The sequence below is a fragment of the Mytilus trossulus genome, chromosome 6 (assembly GCF_036588685.1).
Source record: "Mytilus trossulus isolate FHL-02 chromosome 6, PNRI_Mtr1.1.1.hap1, whole genome shotgun sequence".
NCBI lineage: Eukaryota > Metazoa > Mollusca > Bivalvia > Mytilida > Mytilidae > Mytilus > Mytilus trossulus.
The window spans coordinates 13,513,557-13,535,845 of record NC_086378.1 but is presented as its reverse complement, the minus strand read 5'-3'; the positions used below and the strand labels follow the sequence as shown (position 1 = coordinate 13,535,845).

General features: G+C 32.5%; 1 protein-coding gene across 1 annotated transcript; it reads right to left on the bottom strand.

Moving 5' to 3' along the window:
* Nucleotides 1-1,091: 1,091 nt before the first annotated feature.
* LOC134722329 (uncharacterized) lies at nucleotides 1,092-20,553 on the bottom strand. Its single transcript, XM_063585939.1, has 5 exons — nucleotides 20,205-20,553; nucleotides 11,566-11,654; nucleotides 8,218-8,577; nucleotides 4,930-5,017; nucleotides 1,092-1,887 (listed from the first exon to the last, which is right to left on the bottom strand). Exons 1-5 carry the CDS (start codon nucleotides 20,551-20,553, stop codon nucleotides 1,352-1,354), a joined length of 1,422 nt encoding a protein of 473 aa, XP_063442009.1. The 3' UTR covers nucleotides 1,092-1,351.
* Between the last annotated feature and the right edge of the window lie 1,736 nt (nucleotides 20,554-22,289).

Here is a 22,289-nt window from a genome sequence, read left to right as displayed (position 1 = left end):
GAATTACAATATACGTTGAAAAACAAACGTCAAAATCATTCAATCGCGTAGTGGAATGAACTATTTGTGGATTCTTAGAAATTCTATATATAACTTTTGGACTAGTTTAAATCTCGGTTTATTCCTGAAATTTATTCTTACATACTTTTGATTTTTTAACCCTGTATACTAACATTGCCTATATTAATTTCAAAATTGTTTGTATGCACATTGAACGACAAATGTATGTGACGTATACAACTTTCTGACTTCATACACTCAAATCAATAAATGTGTTCATAGATAGTAGATGTTTTGTGTTCTGATAAATTGTTAATTGTTATACGATGATGACTGATGTACCCATATTTTGACTATTTTGTTTATTGTGTCTGTTTATTTAACGCATCAATGTAAATATAACAAAATTTGATGAGACTGTCATTAAAGTGTGAGGGTTAGCGCTATATAACCAGGTTTAATTCACCATTTTCTGCATATGAAAATGCCTGTACCAAGTCAGGAATATGACAGTTCTTGTCCATTCGTTTTTGATGCGTTTTGTTATTTGATTTTGCCATGTGATTATGGCCTTTCTTAATTGATTTTCCTCTAAGTTCAGTATTTTTGTGATTTTACTTTATACAATATTGTTTTATTTATTTATTTGTCTTTGTCGCCATATTCGCCCTTCAGTGCTCTTTCGTGGTGGTCAGTTTTTATTGGCGGGGGAGCCGGAATACCGGGTGGTGGTCAGTTTTTATTGGCGGGGAGCCGGAATACCGGGTGGTGGTCAGTTTTTATTGGCGGGGGAGCCGGAATACCGGGCGGTGGTCAGTTTTTATTGGCGGGGGAGCCGGAATACCGGGTGGTGGTCAGTTTTTATTGGCGGGGGAGCCGGAATACCGGGAGAGATCACACATCTCGGGTAGGAGTAAAATATAAAAAGTGAGAATATTTAAAGAAAGCTGTTTATAAAATTTCAATTTTTAAAGTTCAACACCATTATGAATAAATTAAATCAGGAATATTGGCAAACATATATAAATACATATGATAACATATCACAAATGTATATATCAACATATATCATATTAAGATTGAGCAATAGTTTATATTCTATAAGTACATACACAGTATGACTACATGTATCACGAAAAGAAAGTACACCACTCGAATAACTATGCTCTACACATCTTGCAGTGATCATATTTTTGTTGTATGCAATTTTTGCCGATACTCATATTCACTTAAAGTTTTGTCTTTGAATGAAAAACGTTTCCCAGGTATAGAAGATACAAGTGTTTGTTTTATTCACTTTCCCGATTTTACTGCTAGTAAACATTTGTTTAAATTGGTTCAGATATAAATATTAAACACGTCTATTACAATTGTATGCCAAAAAGATATACAGACCTTGGAAAGAATTTAAAAAGGAGACTACTATTGAGAAACTTGAGACGGGAAAGAAAGTATCCAGTATTTGCAAAATCCATGCACTTCCGGTCAATACAAACAGTTTGACGTAAACAGTGTAATGAATTTTGTTTTGCATAAAAGATTCTTTAGTGTTGACTTTTGGCGTAGATTTTATGTTTATTACTGTTGAAATGAAAAGGAATAAATCGACCAAACAAATAATGGTAATAGGCACAATAAAAGTGCAAATGAGAACCAGGTGGTCTTGGATAAAACACACATTCCGATCGTAACCATATAAATCATTGTCTGACAAATAACTTGAAGAAACTATTAGACATACAATAATCAAAGGACCAGCATAAGAGTAAATAAGATAGAAAGCAAAACGTGTTTTGTCTGCATCATAGTCGTTGTGGTTAATCACAAAGGTTTGTCGAAAAGTACGATACATATGAATTGAACAAACATTTAAGGAGGTATGGGAGTCTAAAATAAAAATGATAGAATTTGTTCATACTTTGTCAAAATGTAGTATCAATTGATACAAAAATATTATAAAAATAATAGGTCACCGCGCATTTTCTCAAGCTACAGGTTGTGACAAAATGACAAATTTTGTATGGATTATACAGGAAAAAACACCATTTTTTTAATAGAAACTTAACAAAATGATAGAATTGTAAATAAATCCGGAAAAGGTTGTTTTCAGACAATGCTTTGAGAATATCAAAAGAAAAGATAGGGTCACCGTACGTTTTTTCCGGCTAAAAGACAAAATAGGAAAATTTCATGTAGAGTCCTTCAGAAAATGCACTGTTTTAGAGTTACCTCCCCTTAAAATGCCATTTTGAAAATATTCAAAATCAACCAAAAATAATATACACTTGTAAAAATATTAATATTTCTAAGCTATATTCTTCTAAATTGATTCTTTTAAATGAAAATTCACATTAAATATCTGCATTCCTGCATCAAATTTTGCTAACTTGATAGAAAATATCGACCTTAGATTCTCTGTTTTTTACAATCCAAGATGGAGAAAGACACCCACACCACCTTAAGCATCCAAAAGTAGATAACCAGAAAAAATGAATGGAGGCACCTAATGCTAGACATACAATGTGGCTGTTTGTCCCCTGACACCAAATTCCAGAAATCCGATAGCAAAAAACATGGAAAAACACAAGGTTCATGTTGTTCTTACCTGGTAGTGTTCTTAATAGATATAGGAAGATGTGGTGTGAGTGCCAATGAGACAACTCTCCATCCAAATAACAATTTAAAAATTAAACCATTATAGGTTAAAGTACGGCCTTCAACACGGAGCCTTGGCTCACACCGAACAACAAGCTATAAAGGGCCCCAAAATTACTAGTGTAAAACCATTCAAACGGGAAAACCAACGGTCTAATCTATATAAACAAAACGAGAAACGAGAAACACGTATATATTACATAAACAAACGACAACTACTGTACATCAGATTCCTGACTTAGGACAGGTGCAAACATTTGCAGCGGGATTAAACGTTTTAATGGGCCCAAACCTTCTCCCTTTTTCTGAAACAATAGCATAACATCACAACATATAAAAACATACGATAAAATATCAATTAGCCGACTTAACTCAATCAAAAAACGTATGATTACACAAAGAACGAATAAATTTGATCTGCGATATCTGAATACAAATGCACAGTTAATTAAATATTAGAGACAAACAGTCATGACCAAAAGGCTATCAAACAAATTCAAACACACTGAGAAATATTTAACCAATCAATGTTCACTTTAGAAAAAAACCGTTTTTTTATAATCTTGAAGTTTATACAAATGTTGTAAGAATAAGTGAAAAATTGAAGATATTACAAATAATCAAAGCTGGTATACAGCCAAGATCCATATAAATAAAAAATGACAAAAAAGCATTATAAACAGTATCAACAGGTCGAATTAACAAGAAAATACGATTTGAGAGTACTCGCAGTTACTGACAGCTAGTTAAAAGCCAAAACCAATTAATAGTAAAAAATCATGCATCAGAGACTAAAATCGACTAAAACACATCACAGGGATTTAGTATTTTAACGTCATTAATAGTCAAAGAAGACATGACTTGTGCAATGCCAAAAATAAATGTATCGACAGGTAGTAGTATAGTGAAGAGCGACTTCTATAGAAATAAAAGTTAACGTGGCTGTGTCCCCTATACATCTCGCCTCAAAAGATAATGAAATTTAGTTATGTTTTAATTTGCTAATGACAAAATCAAAATTAGCGCCAATGTGAACTATATTCAGAGATCTAATTACAATATTGGTACGATAACCCTTACTTATAAGTTTGTTTAAAGGTTCGATGAGTTTACAAGGATCACATAGTGATTTCCTCGCTTTAAGTACAATATTACCATAAAATTTAGGATGAGAAATACCATTTTTAATAAGCTTTCTACAGGTATAGCCAAATTTACTAATCAAATCTTTGTATAAATGAAAGAATTTAGTAAAAGTTTTAAGTAATTTATGGTATCGAAATCCCTGACACAACAATTTACCAGTGATGCATTGATTACGTTCGTTAAAATCTATGACATCAGAACACACACGGGCAAACCGAACGAGTTGCGATATATAAACACCGTATGATGGAGCCAAAGGCACATCGCCGTCTAAAAAAGGAAAATTAACAATAGGAAATGAAAAATCGTCTCTTTTGTCGTAAATTTTAGTGTGAAGTTTCCCGTTTGAAATTGAAATGTCTCAATCTAGAAAAGGACAACTGCTGCTGTTAATGTTACGTTGGAAACATGAAATATGTTAAAAAGGTAAAAAAATAGAGCCACAAGAGATATAACAGTACAAACAAACATTACTATATTAACTATCGGTGTTGTCTGTTCGTGTACTTTGAGAAGATTTCGAAATACACTTTGGCATATTCTTACGCTATTGTTCTTCAGTAATAAAAATTCATAGTACCTTAGTACAACACCAAAAACGAATAATAATCATTTGTCTTCCGTCTTCTGTTACTTTAATTTCATCCTTTTCTAACTGAATTTGAGAACTTCCAAATAGACTACATACCTGTTGATGCGCATACCTAAATGTATTTGTTATGTTGGTAACTTTGTTCAAAACACATTTATTTTGTAGGGACATGAAAGTTAATACCGTTGGAAGATAAAGTGCATTTTCATCAAAACTAAATTTTCCACTAATTTGGCAACCATTTCTATTTACAGAGCATGGCAAGAAAAATGTAAAAGTCGAATGCATCAATGTGAACAAATTTTCTTCTATTTGTGCTCTATAAACGGAAGTGGAAATGAATATTTTTAGAAACACAATCATGTGAATGTTTCCAACAGTCCATTTATCGTACACATTGCATGATCTGTCTAGTGAAATAATTGACACCTCGATGAATGGACTCCAAATTGTTTCTTGAATTGACTTCATGACAGTGTTCGGGTTTTCGACATTAAATGGTAATACTATATCTATCCCGAAGGCAAGAACGTAACCCAAATTTGACGTATAAGGCACTAACGGAACACATTTGGCGTTGATCAAGATTCTTCCTGGGTAACACACAATCTCTCTACATCTCCCCTGAAATAGAATTTATGTATTAATAAATCGAACAAATCACTTAAAAACTGGTTCAATACCAATTATCAAAATTTGATGTTGTTTTTACACAATATATGTAACTTCTCAATTTTATATGTGTATATTGAGACGAATTATATATATTGATGTGTTTGCAGGGCATAACCATGATAACCATAAGTTATCCGACATAGAATGTCTTACAAATTGACGAAAGGTACGTATGTTTGACGAATCAAACGTAAGACTCGTTTTAGGGATCCTTTATTTTGATATATTTAAATAATAGTCGTGGAATTGCGGACAATTATCCTACATGCAACGACACTTATTAAATTGGACTTTTCTTGAGATATATTTAGAATTTCGGGACGTACGATAGGTTAAAATATGATATCACCAGGTCGGAGGAGATAACACTACAAAATATCATAAATGAATCTAGTAGTCAGACGAATAGAATGCCCCTAAAAGACTAAAAACCGACACCTCCCCTACTCTTCACTATTATAATGTTGCACTGTTTAACCCCAGAAAATATTAAAGCAAATACATTGTCTTCTTCCCTTACAGAAAAATAAGAAAAATTAAATTAAAACACAAATACTTCCTTGATTCAAAATTTGCCAAGCTCAAAATAATAAAATGAAAATGAATAAAACTTTGCCATATGCTGGTGCTCGTTCAATAACTTTTGATTCATCGCCTCTCCTCTGGTAATATTCATTGCCCCCCTAAATTTGTATATATGATACTCTGCTGCGTAGCAATGGAACGAATATTTTAGCGTATAATTTCGTTTTACCTATAGTCCTGCACATTCATGAAATATTAGCCACTGGGCGATAAGTGACAACTTCGTGTCTATCTTCCAAACATGTGTACTGTTAAATCGTCATTATATTAAAATCCACAATGTATATGGTGCAAAATTGTAGATTTCTTTTTGATTTACAAAACCTGTTTTTCTAGATTTGTTCAACATTACTTTTTAAAAACATTGTAGCATCATTTTTTTTTTTTTTATCAATTCTCGATATTCCACTTTGACAATTTGCTGAGAGTGTACTAAATGTGAATATTGTCGTTAAATTTAGAATAACGTACTTCAATAATGCCATTGAAAAGATCATCATGAAACTCGTGCTTTAAAAATTCCCGCGGAAATGTGTGTACTCGTGGTTTACGTAAGTACTGTATCGAATGTAAGTGTATTTGATACTATTTTTCTCTGTTTGATTATATTAAAATCGTGTTTTATTTGCGATATTATCATTTTTGAAAAATAAACTTGACTTAGAAAAGAATGCTGTTTTACTGAAAAATACAAAGACTCTTTTAACTGTTATTGTGGAAATGAAATACATGCTCCCTTTACGTTCGTTCGTACCTTTCGTCAATTTGAAAGAAAGCTCTATTAAATTTGTAAAATGTTTAGACGTGTGAAAATATTTTTTTTTTAAAGTAACGCTTAATAATTTATTTTATCATTCTTTACGACAGACACAATAGCTGATGTCTAAAAATACACCATCTACTTGCCACTATATATCATGTATTGTGTTACAACCCTAGAAAAGCCTACGATAAAATACATTACATCGACCTTCTCAAAATATTTTAATGTAGCCTTTGTGGTCGAGTTGTCTAGGGCGCAGTGCACGATGCAGGCCATGTAGCATAAATGTCACAAAAGCAAGGGTTCTAATCTCGGTAAGGATAAAAAACAGATCTTTACTAGAGAATCTAACATTGTTAGGCTAAATTTTTTTTTTAGCAGCACTTCCAATATGCAGTTATATATATATATGTTCAACATAAGCAATTATATTGTTGGACACAATATATTTAAAGACATTCATCTGATGATAGTTTTTTTTATACTGAAAGTGGTATAAGAAGTCGAACAACTATATTAATATCATGTCAATTCTGACTGAGGCTGTGAATTTGAATTCCGCACGTGGCAGGTGCTAGTTTCCAATCTTAAATGACCAAGATTGGTATTTTCTTACAGAAGGTCGGTGGCGGTCCTCTTTATTTGCAGCAGCTTCCTCCACAAATAAAAACTATTCGCCATGAAAAAACACCAAAATACTGACAGTGGCGTTTAACACCAATCAATTTCTCAAGCATTCGACTGTTTTACTGACAATATCATGCTTTGGCTGATTGTTATGTGTTTTATTTTACCATCCTTTTGTTTCACTTCTAGTCGTTATCCCGCCTTCCTCTGATCCATCATGCATGTTCATGACATCCTTGAAAAGCCGATACAAACTGTGTATTATCGCTATTAGGTAAACAATTATTTCGAGGAAAACGTTTCATTAAAATTTTAAGTTTTTACCTAATGCTGATCAGGCAATATAATTTAAAAGATGACTACGTTACCTTAAAGTCATAAGAAACGAGTGACCGGTGAAAAATAATGTTCTTCCAATTCTTAAACCAATGCATACAAACATCATAAACTTAGTCTTCTGTGCTCGAATTTATCATTTTTTTCGTGTAAATTTCGTATAATCGTCAATTTTTTTTTTCAATCGGTCAGTGTTGTTGTGAAAATATGGCAGGTAATTAAAGTTCGTGTTTTGAAGCCGAAGTTTAACGATTGTCACCTGTTTGTCAACAATTGACGAAAAATAAACAAACAAGCATGGAAATTGAGCACGTGTTTAACATGTAAATTCAGATAATAGTTTATTTTAAGGACATCCATGCGTATTTTGGTCACCGGATTTTTAGGAGATGGGTTACACTGAGGTCACCTTGCATACGGAAAATATATTGGAAGGAAGCAATTCAAATAAAGTAAACTTCTTCTAAATATGAAGAAATTAAAGAAAAAAGTATATGTACATAAGTTTTACAATGAAAACTATCCATTGAGTTATAAAAAACATATGCATTATTTTTTTTTATTTGAGGTTTCTTATGACTTTAACTGTATATTTCTGCGAACATATTCTTGTAAAAATACTATTCGCAAAATAACTAAATCAAAACGATTATTCAGGACATGAAGTATCTTCATGGCATGCAATAGAAAAAAGCCCACGGCAAAGCATGTATTCCTTCATTAAAACCAGTCAATGTTTTGTCATAAATTGTGGTGTTTTTACCCCCCCCCCCCTTTTCAGGACAATTTCATGAAAACAAAGACCAAACGATGTCTTGATAACGAATTGCCTACTTACCAGCATACTGTCAAATATCTCATTCTCTTGGCATGTTTGTTTTGAAGAATCATAAATTTCATCGTCACCATATAAAAACACAGAAAACAAAGTTCTAAAGTGTATAGACTTTGTAAAATTGTCGATAAATTCACAATTCTGTTCAATTGAGTAGGTACCATTATAGCGTTGCGTTGCTTCATTACACATTTTACAAAATATATTTTTATACGGCCTATGATAAGGAACAGCTGGTAAAGTGATGCATTTCTGTTTTAATGTCTCTTCATGTCTTTCCCAACGTCCGGTTAAATTGCAACTGTCTATGGTTGGAACTTGACTCTCGGTCTTGCACATAGCACAAAAAATATTTGAACCTTCCTGCAAAGATAGATCGTTCAGTTTGTAATAAAAATTGACATCTTTTGTTGGCGAGTAATAATTCTTACATGCCCATTCAAGAGATGTATTTTCGTCATTGCAACTTCTCTTTTTATTTTTGTCACACAGTTTACCACAGTTCACTGGATCGAATGTCACATTGCATTTTGACTGGTGTCTATAACTTAAAAGTTCAGCAAAGTCTACATGATACGTTATAGGGAGAGGTGCTTCACAAATATAATTAAAATTCCAAAATCGAAAAGTTGCCATTAAATATACATATTGGTTAGCGTTCAATTGATCATAGTTTGTAAAATATCGACAGAGACCACAATAAATGTTCCTATAGTTAACTGAAGAAATTGTGTCTGTAACAGGAAGCAGGGACAGAAAATTCTTCTCCTTCGTAACGTCTGTAGATAAACATTTTTGTGCTAATGGATTGGAATCATGTAATAAATTTTCACATCCGTCATATACAAGTAACTCGAAATTTTTAGAACTAATGCATGTGGTCGACTTTTTGAAGACTTCATCAATACAACAGGGATTGGTCACATTAAAATGGCAATATTCATCACAAGAACAACGCCTATCTTGTTCTATTAAATTTGAAACGTTTGTTCAAAAGTCCCCATTCCCAGTCATTGCATAATATTTATGATAAAGTTCTGTCATCAAGCTATTTTGTTTTCGTTTCTGTTGTATATGAGAAATAATCTTGAGTTCTTTATCCGAAAATAGATCACCCAAGTTCGAAAAAAATAATTTTGTAAATTCATACGCAAAGTATCGCTCGTTATAAATAGATTCCTTGATTTCTTTGAACGCATCATGTGACAATTGGTAATCAGTTTTCTTCGAATGTATATTACAAGTGTAGCAGTACACGTTTTTGAATGGATATGTAGTAGTTGTATGACCAAGATTGTTGTATGCTTTAATGTGATAGCCGTCTAACTTATCCTATTCTCCAGTAGTATTACATTGTCCGATTACCGGATCCATAGAAACAGGAGGGTTAAAAAAAGACCAAAACTTAAGTGAAAATTATTCAATTTTTACAATTTGTGAGTTAAAGTATTTTGAGTTTAAATTTTTATTTTATTTTCTAAAATTTCTCCTTACATAAGTTACATTATTTTTGGAATGTTAATTTTTGATAAAGAAGAATGACATACAACTTTAATATTTAGATTACGTAATTAAGACGGATAACAAAGAGACATGTAAGTGCTAAATTATTTACTTTGGATTATGTACCTTACATGTAAATTAAGGCTTTTGTTAAACAACCTTTTCCTATGACTCATGTGAAATTGTTTATAACACCTGTCACCCATGACTGGATTATTGACCAACCAATGAAAATAGGTTGTGGTCAAGGGAGTTTTACAAGGTAATTTTTGATTGGTGAAAACGGGAGAAAGTTAAGAAATCAGTGATCATGTGACCACGCCCACATGGAAACAATTTATGTTTTCAACGGTCACTTTGATTACTGATTTGAAGAAATAAACATCTATATTTACTAGAACTTTCTCTTGTTTTACACCAGGTAAGCTGAATTATATTTTTGTTTTATTTAAATTAAAGAATTTAAATTACTTTATATTTTGGGAAAAGCTAACTAAAGTTAAAATTAATTTTATGGTATTCACTTAAATTAATTGTATATATTTTGTATATATTTTATTTGTTTCCATTGAGATTAATTATTTTTATGTTGGTTACGCTTAGGACGCGATGCTTTTTATTTATGTAAACAATTGAGATACGTTTCAAGAATTTATTTAATTCAAATCTATTTTATGTTTAGAAACATTTAGTTAATTTTATAATAGTTATTTGTAAAAGATTATTTAAAGTCCGGAAATATTTCATATTGTATCCGTAGTAACTTTTAAGTATTACAATGTCCAGGGGAGATAATTTGTAACTTTTATTTGCCGGGAGAAATGTCTTTTGTTGAGAAAGCATGATTAAGAGTTAAATCGAAAGCTAAATAACATAGACATGAGACCTTAAATTCTACTTTATTATTCTGTAAGTTGTGTTTTATATTTTGTATATAGATTGCATATTAAGTTCATTACTTAGGTTTTACAAAGCGACACTTGTCCGCAAGATTTTAGTTTGTTTACAAAATTGTTTGAACATTTTGAATTGACTTTAGAACTTTTATTTAAAATTGAATTGAGTTAATTTTATTGTATTACACACATATACGGAACTCGTGACCGAAGTACATGTTTGTTGCTAAGCAACATTGGTATATTGTTATTTTGATATTTTGCAAAAACAGTTAATACTGTTTTAAAATTATACAAAGTTATTTTACATACCAATTTATTCAGAAATAAATTGTATTTGGTATTAGATTTTATGCGATTAAATATAGAAATAGTTTGGCAAAGATTTTATTAATTTTAAAGGTTTATTATTTCCATAGCAACAAGTTATTATACGAAACGTTTTAAATTAAGTATTCTTTTTAGTTGAAATGATTCGGTTTATTTTACATATTGTATTATGTATTATTCTGTACGTTAAGTTTTGTAAAGCAGTTTCACTTGATAAAATAGAGTTTGGGCAAGTTTATTTAATTAGTTAAAATTTGCTTAGAGTTATGTCCCTTAATTTAGTTCATTTGTGAAATTCTAAATTTATTATCAAGTGAGACTTGCTATTTTATTGTGTAAAATCTGTACCACTTTGATTACTGATTTCAAGAAATAAACATCTATATTTACTAGAACTTTCTCTTGTTTTACACCAGGTGCTAAAAGTCATCAGACACAGCACGAGAAGTCGGTACAACATTTGGTGGAGAGACCGAAAGATCCAAAGCTAGTCCCAAAATCAGTAAGAAGATAACATCAGCAACATACAAATGCCAGCACCACTGAATAGCTACCTTCTCCGAAGCCAAGATACTATAAGACCAGAAGCAAGAGTGCATCAACAAGCAACAGAGACAACAACTTCAACATCAACAGCTTCAACGTCAACAGCTTCAACATCAACAGGTCCTGTCCTATCAACAGAATCAACTGCATCAATAGCATCAACACCTGCAGTAGTCCAAGTGATAAGAGAAGTGAGTGTGAACATGCCGTCAGGAATAAACCTAAACAATTATGATGGGAAATCATCTGCATCACAATGGTGGGGATATTTTATACGTTGGACCCTCATTCAAAAAATGTGCGAACAACAACAGTGTAATTCCTTCCCATTCTTTATGGCAGATGGTATTCCAAAACAATGGTTTGCAACACTTTCAGATACTGTGCATAATTCATTACAGCTATTGAAGGATGAATTTTTCAACGCTTTGAAAAATCACATGGGCTGTTTGATGTTAACATTCTCCAATTAAAACAAGGCCAAAATGAAAGAGTGGACGAGTTTATGGCGAGATTACAGGAAAACACCATAGGACAGGACATTCCTGACAATATAAAGATAGGCATTGCAATTCAAGGTTTCAGAGGGGAGATAGGGAAAACAGTCCACAACACTTTTCCAAAGCCAGTTACCTTGGAACAATTAAGGGCCATTGCAGAAAATGCAGAGAAATCGGAACAACTTGTACCACCATCGTCAATAACTGCTGATACGATTGTAGCAATACTGGAGGCCAAGATGCAGGAACCATTGGAGGAAATTAGAAGACTGCATACCTCGATCAACATGGCAAAACCAAACCAGCCTCAACAACAGAACAAACCCAGGTACAACAAACCAAGACCAAACTATCGACAAGGACAGGGTTACCAACAACAACACGCTTTTGTACCGCAACAACAGTACATTCAACAACAGCCAGTAGTGTATAATGGACAACAGTACAGCCAACCGATGCCAGCAGCAGTACAGAATCCATATCACCAGCAGCAGCAACAACAACAAGATGATGGTTCATGTGAAAATTGTGGTATGTTTTGTGGTACTAATTGCCCAGCAAGAAATAAAGAATGTTTTAATTGTCATAAGATAGGGCATTATGGTCGTAAATGCAGAGGTTCTCAAAAATCTGGTCAAAACCCCCTTTTCACCGCTAGGGATTCGCGCCTGTCCCTAGGCATTTGTCAAAGGATAGGCACAGAGGTAGAAATTCTTTTGCAGAGGTAAATTTGGTATTGCCTATGCAGAAAAATACTTCAATTATTGATATCAATGGCAGAAAAACACATGCATTGATTGATACTGGTGCAGAAATTACTTGCTGTAGTTTTGATTTTTATAGTAAGTTGGCCCTTTCTGATAAACTTTTGCAATCAGATATTCCATCAATTAAAGGTGTAAGTGGACATAGGTTACAAGTGCTAGGAAAAGTTAATTTACCAATTTCATTTAAAGGTGCTGTTTTTAATTATCATGTTTATGTTATAGATGGGCTACATCATTCTTTTATAGTAGGTTGGGATTTTTTACATGCAAACAAGATTAATATTGATTTTTCTAAAAGTGTATTACAGGTACCAGATAAGGAAAATGCAGATATTCCTAAAGTATGTATGATACAGACGTCTAGTACTGGCCTTGCTAGAACGTATTACCCTGTCACTATTTCTCCATTTTGTGAAATGAATGTTGGTGTCAAAATTTCAAAAAGAAATTCAGGAGAAATAGTTCTTTTGGAACCAGTAAGTAATTTAGCGGATTCCAATCTTACGAGTGCTAAATGTTTGGTCAAAATTATTAAGAAAAGAGCTGTCATAAGATTGATGAATCCTACAAATCAGAAAATACATATTCCCGCAACAAAAGTGCTTGCTTCTGTATCAGACATTGATTCAAATTTTATTCATGATTTAGATAATAACATGCCATCTGTTGCTAGTTTACAGCAAACTAAGGAAGCCAAGGAACCTATTAATTTTGATTTCAGCACATCTGATTTGAATTCTGAGCAGAGACAGAAAATGCAGACATTTCTAGCTTCTTATAGAGATATTTTTGCTACTAATTTATCTGAATTAGGTTTTACTAATAGGTACAAGCACAGAATTGAAACTTTTAGGGATTCCAGGCCAGTCAAAATGGGATTCTATAACCAGTCTCCTCATATGCATAAAGAAACAGAAAAGCATTTGGTAGAAATGAAGAAAAACAACATCATCAAAGAATCAACTAGTGAGTATCATTCACCTGTTATATTAGTGAAAAAGAAAACTGCACCGGGTCAGCCTCAGCAATACAGATTTTGTGTGGACTTTAGAAAATTGAACCTTCAAACAAAAAATTCATCATTTCCAATTCCACGGCTAGAAAACGTATTTGACACGATTGGTGAAGTGCATCCGCAAATTCTGAGTTGTCTCGACCTTCACAGTGGATTTTGGCAAGTCGAGATGGACGAGGAAACAAGACATAAATCTGCTTTTATAACTCGCAATGGTGTCTATGAATTTCTCAGAATGCCTTTTGGTCTTAAAAATGCTCCTATTAGTTTTCAACAGCTCATGTCTAATGTTTTACGTGGTCTTAATTGGCAATTTGTCTTAGTTTATGTGGATGATATTTTGGTATTTAGTAGGAGTTTTGAAGAGCATCTTTCGCATCTAGAACAAGTTTTCACTCGTCTTCGTGATGCAAATCTCACATTGAAACCAAGCAAATGTGTGTTTGCAGCAAAAGAGGTGAAATACTTAGGGCACATCATTTCAAAAGAAGGTATTAAGGTGGATCCTGAAAAGACGAAAGCTATTAGTACTTTTCCTGTCCCTACAAGACAAAAACAGGTCCGCTCATTTTTGGGAATGTGCAATTATTATCGACGCTTTGTTGATTCATATTCTAAGATTGCCACTCCTTTAAATGGGTTGTTAAAGAAGGAAAGAGAAAGAAGTTTTAAATGGAATAGGGAATGTCAAGTAGCTTTTGACAATTTAAAACAGGCTTTACTAACACCCCCTGTCCTGGCTTACCCTGACATGAATAAACCCTTTATGCTGACTTGTGATGCTTCAAATTCAGCTATAGGTTTTGTTTTAGGTCAATTAGACAGTCAGAGAAAAGAGCGTGTCATTGCTTTTGGTGGTAAAAGTTTATCCAAAACTGAACAGGTTTGGAATACAACTGAAAAAGAGTGTTATGCAGTAGTTCAAGGTGTAAAAACATTTAACACTTATCTTGCTACTGGCAAATTCACTATATATACTGATCACAAAGCATTGACATATCTTATGAATCAGAAGGCAAATACAGGTAAACTTACAAGATGGGCAATGGACTTGCAGCATTACAATTTTAAGATTAAGTATAGAAAGGGTTGTAACAATCAAGTAGCTGATGCTCTCAGTAGACGCTCATATCCTAAACAGCCTGACGATGAAAATGAAGTCGCAGCTGTAAAGGTATCTGAAGTGAATACTAGAACAGAAGCTAGTGGCAATGATAAGACTTTTGAGAGTATCCAAGTGGAATTCTTTTATGATGATTACACTATGGTTGCTCCATTAGATCCCGTTATTGCCAGACCAGAATTGTCAAACCTTCCTGCTATTGCAAAGTTGCAACAAAATTGTCATGATTTTGGAAATATGTACAAATTTCTTACTCAGGGTATTCTTCCTGCAGACAATGATCAGAGTTCAAAAGTTCAGAAATCTGCTCAAGATTACTCTATCTGTAATAATGTTCTGTATAAATGGTTTCAGAAGAGAGTCAGAGTTGATAATGGTGAAAAATGGATCAAACAATTATGTCTCCCTCAAGCTCTAAGAGAGGATGCTCTTTTAAGTTACCATGATAGTTTCGTAGGTGGTGCACATCTTGGGATCGAACGTGTTTATCATGCTTTGAGTCTTAAGTACTTTTGGCCTAGAATGCACCAAAGTATTGAAAACTACATTCGATCATGTGATCGCTGTCAGAGAATTAAAAGAGATACAAAGGGTAAGAAACCACCTCTTAATCCTCTGCCAGTTGACACAACTTTTGAAAGATGGCATATGGATTTTCTGAAACTCAGTAAAACTAATGAAGGTTATTCTTATGTGTTGCTTTTAGTAGATTCTTTTTCAAAATGGAGTGAGGCCTTTCCTATGAAAACTCAAGAAGCTTCTGAGGTTGCAAAGGTTTTGTTTCGTGAGATTATTAGTCGTTATGGTGCAATGAAGTGTTTAGTCACAGATCTTGGTAGAAATTTTGTATCGAATTTGGTAAATGCTTTGTGTGAAATGTTGAATATTACAAGGCATCATACAAGTTCCTACCATCCTCAGACAAATGGGTTAGTGGAAAGAACCAATAGCACACTGATACAGGCAGTCAGGGCGTATAGTGATAAGGACCAAAATAATTGGCCAAATAAACTCCCAGGTATTTTAATGGCATTTAGAAATTCTCCATCAACTCAATCAACAGAGTATTCTCCCTTCTCAATTGTGTTCGGCAAGGAGATGAACTTACCTTTTGACGCATCTGTTTTGCCAAAAGACAATCTGTCAAAAGATGCAAAACACCATTTAGAAGAAATAATTTCAAACCTCAAAATTACCCAAGATTTGGCTGCTGAAAATATTAAGCTTAAACAAGCAAAAATGAAAGAACGATACGACAAAAATACCAAAATTCCTGAATTTAGGCTTAGAGATAAAGTTTTACTTAAAGAACATGTAGTCCCTGTCGGTCGTTCTCCAAAATTAGTTGATAAATTTAATGGTCCTTATTACATAACTTACTGTGGGCCGAATTTCACATATAAATTAAGACGCTGCAGTGACCAGAAGGAAGTTAAAGCTATGGTCAATGCGAGCAATCTTAGGCAATATGTAGACCCCACTGATTTCCGTGACCCGCCATAAGCTCCAGAACGTCCAGTTCCAGATAATCCACCCGATGCGCAAAATACCCAACCTGCAGATAATGATCAAGATGATCAAATTGCAGACGATGAGAGTGCAGATTCAGATACTAACAGTGATAATGGAGATGAACCAAACAATAGGGTTGAGATCTCACAAACATGTTTAACCCCGCCGCATTTTTGCGCCTGTCCCAAGTCAGGAGCCTCTGGCCTTTGTTAGTCTTGTATTATTTAAATTTTAGTTTCTTGTGTACAATTTGGAAATTAGTATGGCGTTCATTATCACTGAACTAGTATATATTTGTTTAGGGGCCAGCTGAAGGACGCCTCCGGGTGCGGGAATTTCTCGCTACATTGAAGACCTGTTGGTGACCTTCTGCTGTTGTGTTTTTTTATTTTGGTCGGGTTGTTGTCTCTTTGACACATTCCCCATTTCCATTCTCAATTTTAATTTTAATGTTATAGATGATACGTTTCATGAGGTTGAGACACTACTAAATACAAGGAAAACAAGAGGAATACAGTATTTTCTTGTGAGATGGAAAGATGGTTCCAAACCGACATGGGAACCAAAACAGAATATTGGAGAGGGCTTGATACAAGAGTATTTTACGAGGAAAACTAGGAGAGGAAGGAGGAGAAAACAGAAAAAATATTTTACGAGGCCATAGGTGAAAACAAGTTACTGTACAAATTTCACTGGAATAACACAGATAAAGCTTTGATGGCAAACAACTCACTTACATTCAAATAATATGGATTGTACTCCAGTTTCGAATCTGCGCAGTGGACCATTCTTTATTTATTTTTGACCCTTTGATTTATATTTTTTTTCTAATTTCAGAAATTTGATAGGCAAATTTTGATGTGAAGTCAAACCTAACAGAATGCATAGGTGTTTTGTTGTCAGTAGTGCTAGAGTACGGCCGTGCTCATTCGACTAATCATCACTTTTTTTTTATTTTAGCAATTTAGTGTCCTGAGAAACTAGAATCCATTCCAATGTTATAGTTATGTATGATGAAGTTAAGTGTTCAGTGAAATGTTACCGAGAGCCAAAGTGGAGGAGTTTAGAGTGTATTAATGTTTAGTTTATTTCTTTTTGTAGGATTTAGAACACATATTAAACATATTTTTAGATTACATTATGTCATAGAGATTGCAGATCATTAGATTGCAGATCATTAGATTGCAGATCGTGAGATTGCAGATCATTAGATTGCAGATCATGCGCTTACAAGGAGTGAGCATGTAATGAATCGTTCATTTTTCATATTTTCTATTTGAATTTTATATTGTTATATTGTCTTTTAATATGAAAATTTATTGGTACTTTGACTTTTCTGTTGCACTAGCACCTGGTTTACTTGATTTTTCATTATTGGAAAACTGCATCAGTACTATATAAACACACATATTTTAGTGTGAAGTGTTAATCTTCCTCCACATATGCAAAATGATAATATTAAGTAAATGCATATTTGCAAACATACAATACCTCAGTGCCTCTCCGTTTCAAGTGTATTAACATACATCCTTTGAAATTTTGGAAATGCCTTATTGAATATCTGCAATTATGACCATACATATATGTATTTTTATTTTTTTTAACTTAAGTATTTTATGGGCATTAGATCACAAAACTACATTCACACAAATGTGATATACAAACATTGACTATATATGAACACTTACATTATGTTTATTATACTTTAATTCTTTGTACATGTATATATATATATATAATTATTATTCTAATTTTATCTGTTCAGATGATGTTTCAAATTCAAGCTTTGGGACAAAGCTTAGTGAGGTTGAGGAAGAGTTGTTATAGAAAAATTATGAATTGCCAAAGACAAAATTTTAATATAACAGACCAAAACTTAAGTGAAAATTATTCAATTTTTACAATTTGTGAGTTAAAGTATTTTGAGTTTAAATTTTTATTTTATTTTCTAAAATTTCTCCTTACATAAGTTACATTATTTTTGGAATGTTAATTTTTGATAAAGAAGAATGACATACAACTTTAATATTTAGATTACGTAATTAAGACGGATAACAAAGAGACATGTAAGTGCTAAATTATTTACTTTGGATTATGTACCTTACATGTAAATTAAGGCTTTTGTTAAACAACCTTTTCCTATGACTCATGTGAAATTGTTTATAACACCTGTCACCCATGACTGGATTATTGACCAACCAGTGAAAATAGGTTGTGGTCAAGGGAGTTTTACAAGGTAATTTTTGATTGGTGAAAACGGGAGAAAGTTAAGAAATCAGTGATCATGTGACCACGCCCACATGGAAACAATTTATGTTTTCAACGGTCACTTTGATTACTGATTTGAAGAAATAAACATCTATATTTACTAGAACTTTCTCTTGTTTTACACCAGGTAAGCTGAATTATATTTTTGTTTTATTTAAATTAAAGAATTTAAATTACTTTATATTTTGGGAAAAGCTAACTAAAGTTAAAATTAATTTTATGGTATTCACTTAAATTAATTGTATATATTTTGTATATATTTTATTTGTTTCCATTGAGATTAATTATTTTTATGTTGGTTACGCTTAGGACGCGATGCTTTTTATTTATGTAAACAATTGAGATACGTTTCAAGAATTTATTTAATTCAAATCTATTTTATGTTTAGAAACATTTAGTTAATTTTATAATAGTTATTTGTAAAAGATTATTTAAAGTCCGGAAATATTTCATATTGTATCCGTAGTAACTTTTAAGTATTACAATGTCCAGGGGAGATAATTTGTAACTTTTATTTGCCGGGAGAAATGTCTTTTGTTGAGAAAGCATGATTAAGAGTTAAATCGAAAGCTAAATAACATAGACATGAGACCTTAAATTCTACTTTATTATTCTGTAAGTTGTGTTTTATATTTTGTATATAGATTGCATATTAAGTTCATTACTTAGGTTTTACAAAGCGACACTTGTCCGCAAGATTTTAGTTTGTTTACAAAATTGTTTGAACATTTTGAATTGACTTTAGAACTTTTATTTAAAATTGAATTGAGTTAATTTTATTGTATTACACACATATACGGAACTCGTGACCGAAGTACATGTTTGTTGCTAAGCGACATTGGTATATTGTTATTTTGATATTTTGCAAAAACAGTTAATACTGTTTTAAAATTATACAAAGTTATTTTACATACCAATTTATTCAGAAATAAATTGTATTTGGTATTAGATTTTATGCGATTAAATATAGAAATAGTTTGGCAAAGATTTTATTAATTTTAAAGGTTTATTATTTCCATAGCAACAAGTTATTATACGAAACGTTTTAAATTAAGTATTCTTTTTAGTTGAAATGATTCGGTTTATTTTACATATTGTATTATGTATTATTCTGTACGTTAAGTTTTGTAAAGCAGTTTCACTTGATAAAATAGAGTTTGGGCAAGTTTATTTAATTAGTTAAAATTTGCTTAGAGTTATGTCCCTTAATTTAGTTCATTTGTGAAATTCTAAATTTATTATCAAGTGAGACTTGCTATTTTATTGTGTAAAATCTGTACCACTTTGATTACTGATTTCAAGAAATAAACATCTATATTTACTAGAACTTTCTCTTGTTTTACACCAGGTGCTAAAAGTCATCAGACACAGCACGAGAAGTCGGTACAACATAATTATGGCATGCCCATTCTATGCTTGGATCGTATTCTTTCCATGTTCCAGTGACATTACAGGATGCTATGATGTTTTCTCTATAATTTTTCCTGCATCCTCTGATGAACGGGTTACTTAAGAAACTACCAAACTTACATTTGTTCATCATTGTCAATTCTACAATTTCCTCGAAATTGAACATAAAGTTAAAATCAACTGGTCTGTCACATACTGCGTTTGACGACCAGAATTCAATGTTTGAATCATAATTGCATTCTGCACAAAATTCATTTTGATACGTGAAATGTGTATCTTTTGAAGTTACAGGAAAATGTTGTACTTGCTCGTTTTTTAACCCCTCACATTGTTGTCTAAGATAAACGGTTGTGTTTTCCGGACAAGTCGTTTTCATAATGAAAAGAGTGCTAATATTGTAATGAGGACTGTCAGCTGTTGAAACTGTCACAGTGGAACCAATGGCAATAAACATGTACAGCAAATTCATTCTACAAAGTAAACATAATATATTAAAAAAAAACAAAGATGGGAAATTGATCTTTTCAATGATTTTCCCTCATAGACAGATATGTAAATAATCGTTTAATCGGATTTAATTGACGGCACATCCCAGATACTAGTATATTGGACTAAGTAGAATCAAACAGAATAGATGGAGCTATTATATTTTTTTGATTTTACAAAATAAAATTGAGAATGGAAATGGGGAATGTGTCAAAGAGACAACAACCCGACCACATAAAAAAACAACAGCAGAAGGTCACCAACAAGTCTTCAATGTAGCGAGAAATTCCAGCACCCGGAGGCGTCCTTCAACTGGCCCCTAAACAAATATATACTAGTTCAGTGATAATGAACGCCATACTAATTTCCAAATTGTACACAAGAAACTAAAATTAAAATAATACAAGACTAAAAAAGGCCAGAGGCTCCTTACTTGGGACAGGCGCAAAAATGCGGCGGGGTAAAACATGTTTGTGAGATCTCAACCCTCCCCCTATACCTCTAACCAATGTAGAAAAGTAAACGCATAACAATAAGCACATTAAAATTCAGTTCAAGAGAAGTCCGAGTCTGATGTTAGAAGATGTAACCAAAGAAAATAAACAAAATGACAATAATACATAAATAACAACAGACTACTAGCAGTTAACTAACATGCCAGCCCCAGACTTCAATTAAACTGACTGAAAGATTATGATTTCATCATATGAACATCAGGCACAATCCTTCCTGTTAGAGGTTTAGTATCGTACCATCATAACATATATGAGAAGAACATAACTCGTGTCATGCCAAAAACTGTTTTTATGAATAAATGTGTTTAGTTCCGATGCAAAGACCTTATCAGTGACTCAATATTTACGCCAAAATATGCAATCTTTAATGACTTGACAACAGTATCGTAATTATATCGTAATTATATCGTAAAAGCTTGTAATTCTTTGGAATTGGAATTTATATTAAGCGTTCTTATATACTAAGTAACTATTTTGGTTTTGATGAATTATAATTCAGATTACGGGTTGAAACATTTTACAGACGTTTGTAAAAAAATAATGGATGGTTATCCGACTTTTTTTTTTTTAATTTTGAAAAATTCTTTAAGGATGTCCGTTTAATATGGCTTTATCTTTTGATTTATCAGTCGAAATTATTTCCGAGCGATTAAGGTAAACCTCAGACATTAAAGGTTTTCGTATTGCTATAGATAAAAAAAAAACACCTCAAAGCATCAAAATAACACAACTGGCTGACGATACAACACTTAGTTTGTAGTTCAGATGTATCAAATGCTATGCATATATTGAAACCTTTGGTTCTTTCTCAGGGTTGAATTTAAATCTAGTAAAACAGAAGGAATTTGGATTGGGGCGCTTAGAAACAACAAAGATAAAATTAAACTTCAAGATATTTACCTAAAGAAATAGAAACTATATTTGGGAAGGAAAAAATTACGAAGTAAAAATAAACACACTTATCGGCGAATACAAAAAAAGGGGTTTAAGAATAATCGATTTTGTCAGTTATTTTACAACAATTACAGCCTTATGGGTCCCCATTTAACAACAACCTTTATGCAGAACTGGAAGATTATTTCTACCAAATAGTTTAGCAATCTTGGTAAAAACTGTCTTGTCTTTTACATGAATTTAGATAACATAAAATCACTAAATAAACTTTTTAAAATTTACAATTAATTTCAAGTTGGGTTAAACAGGA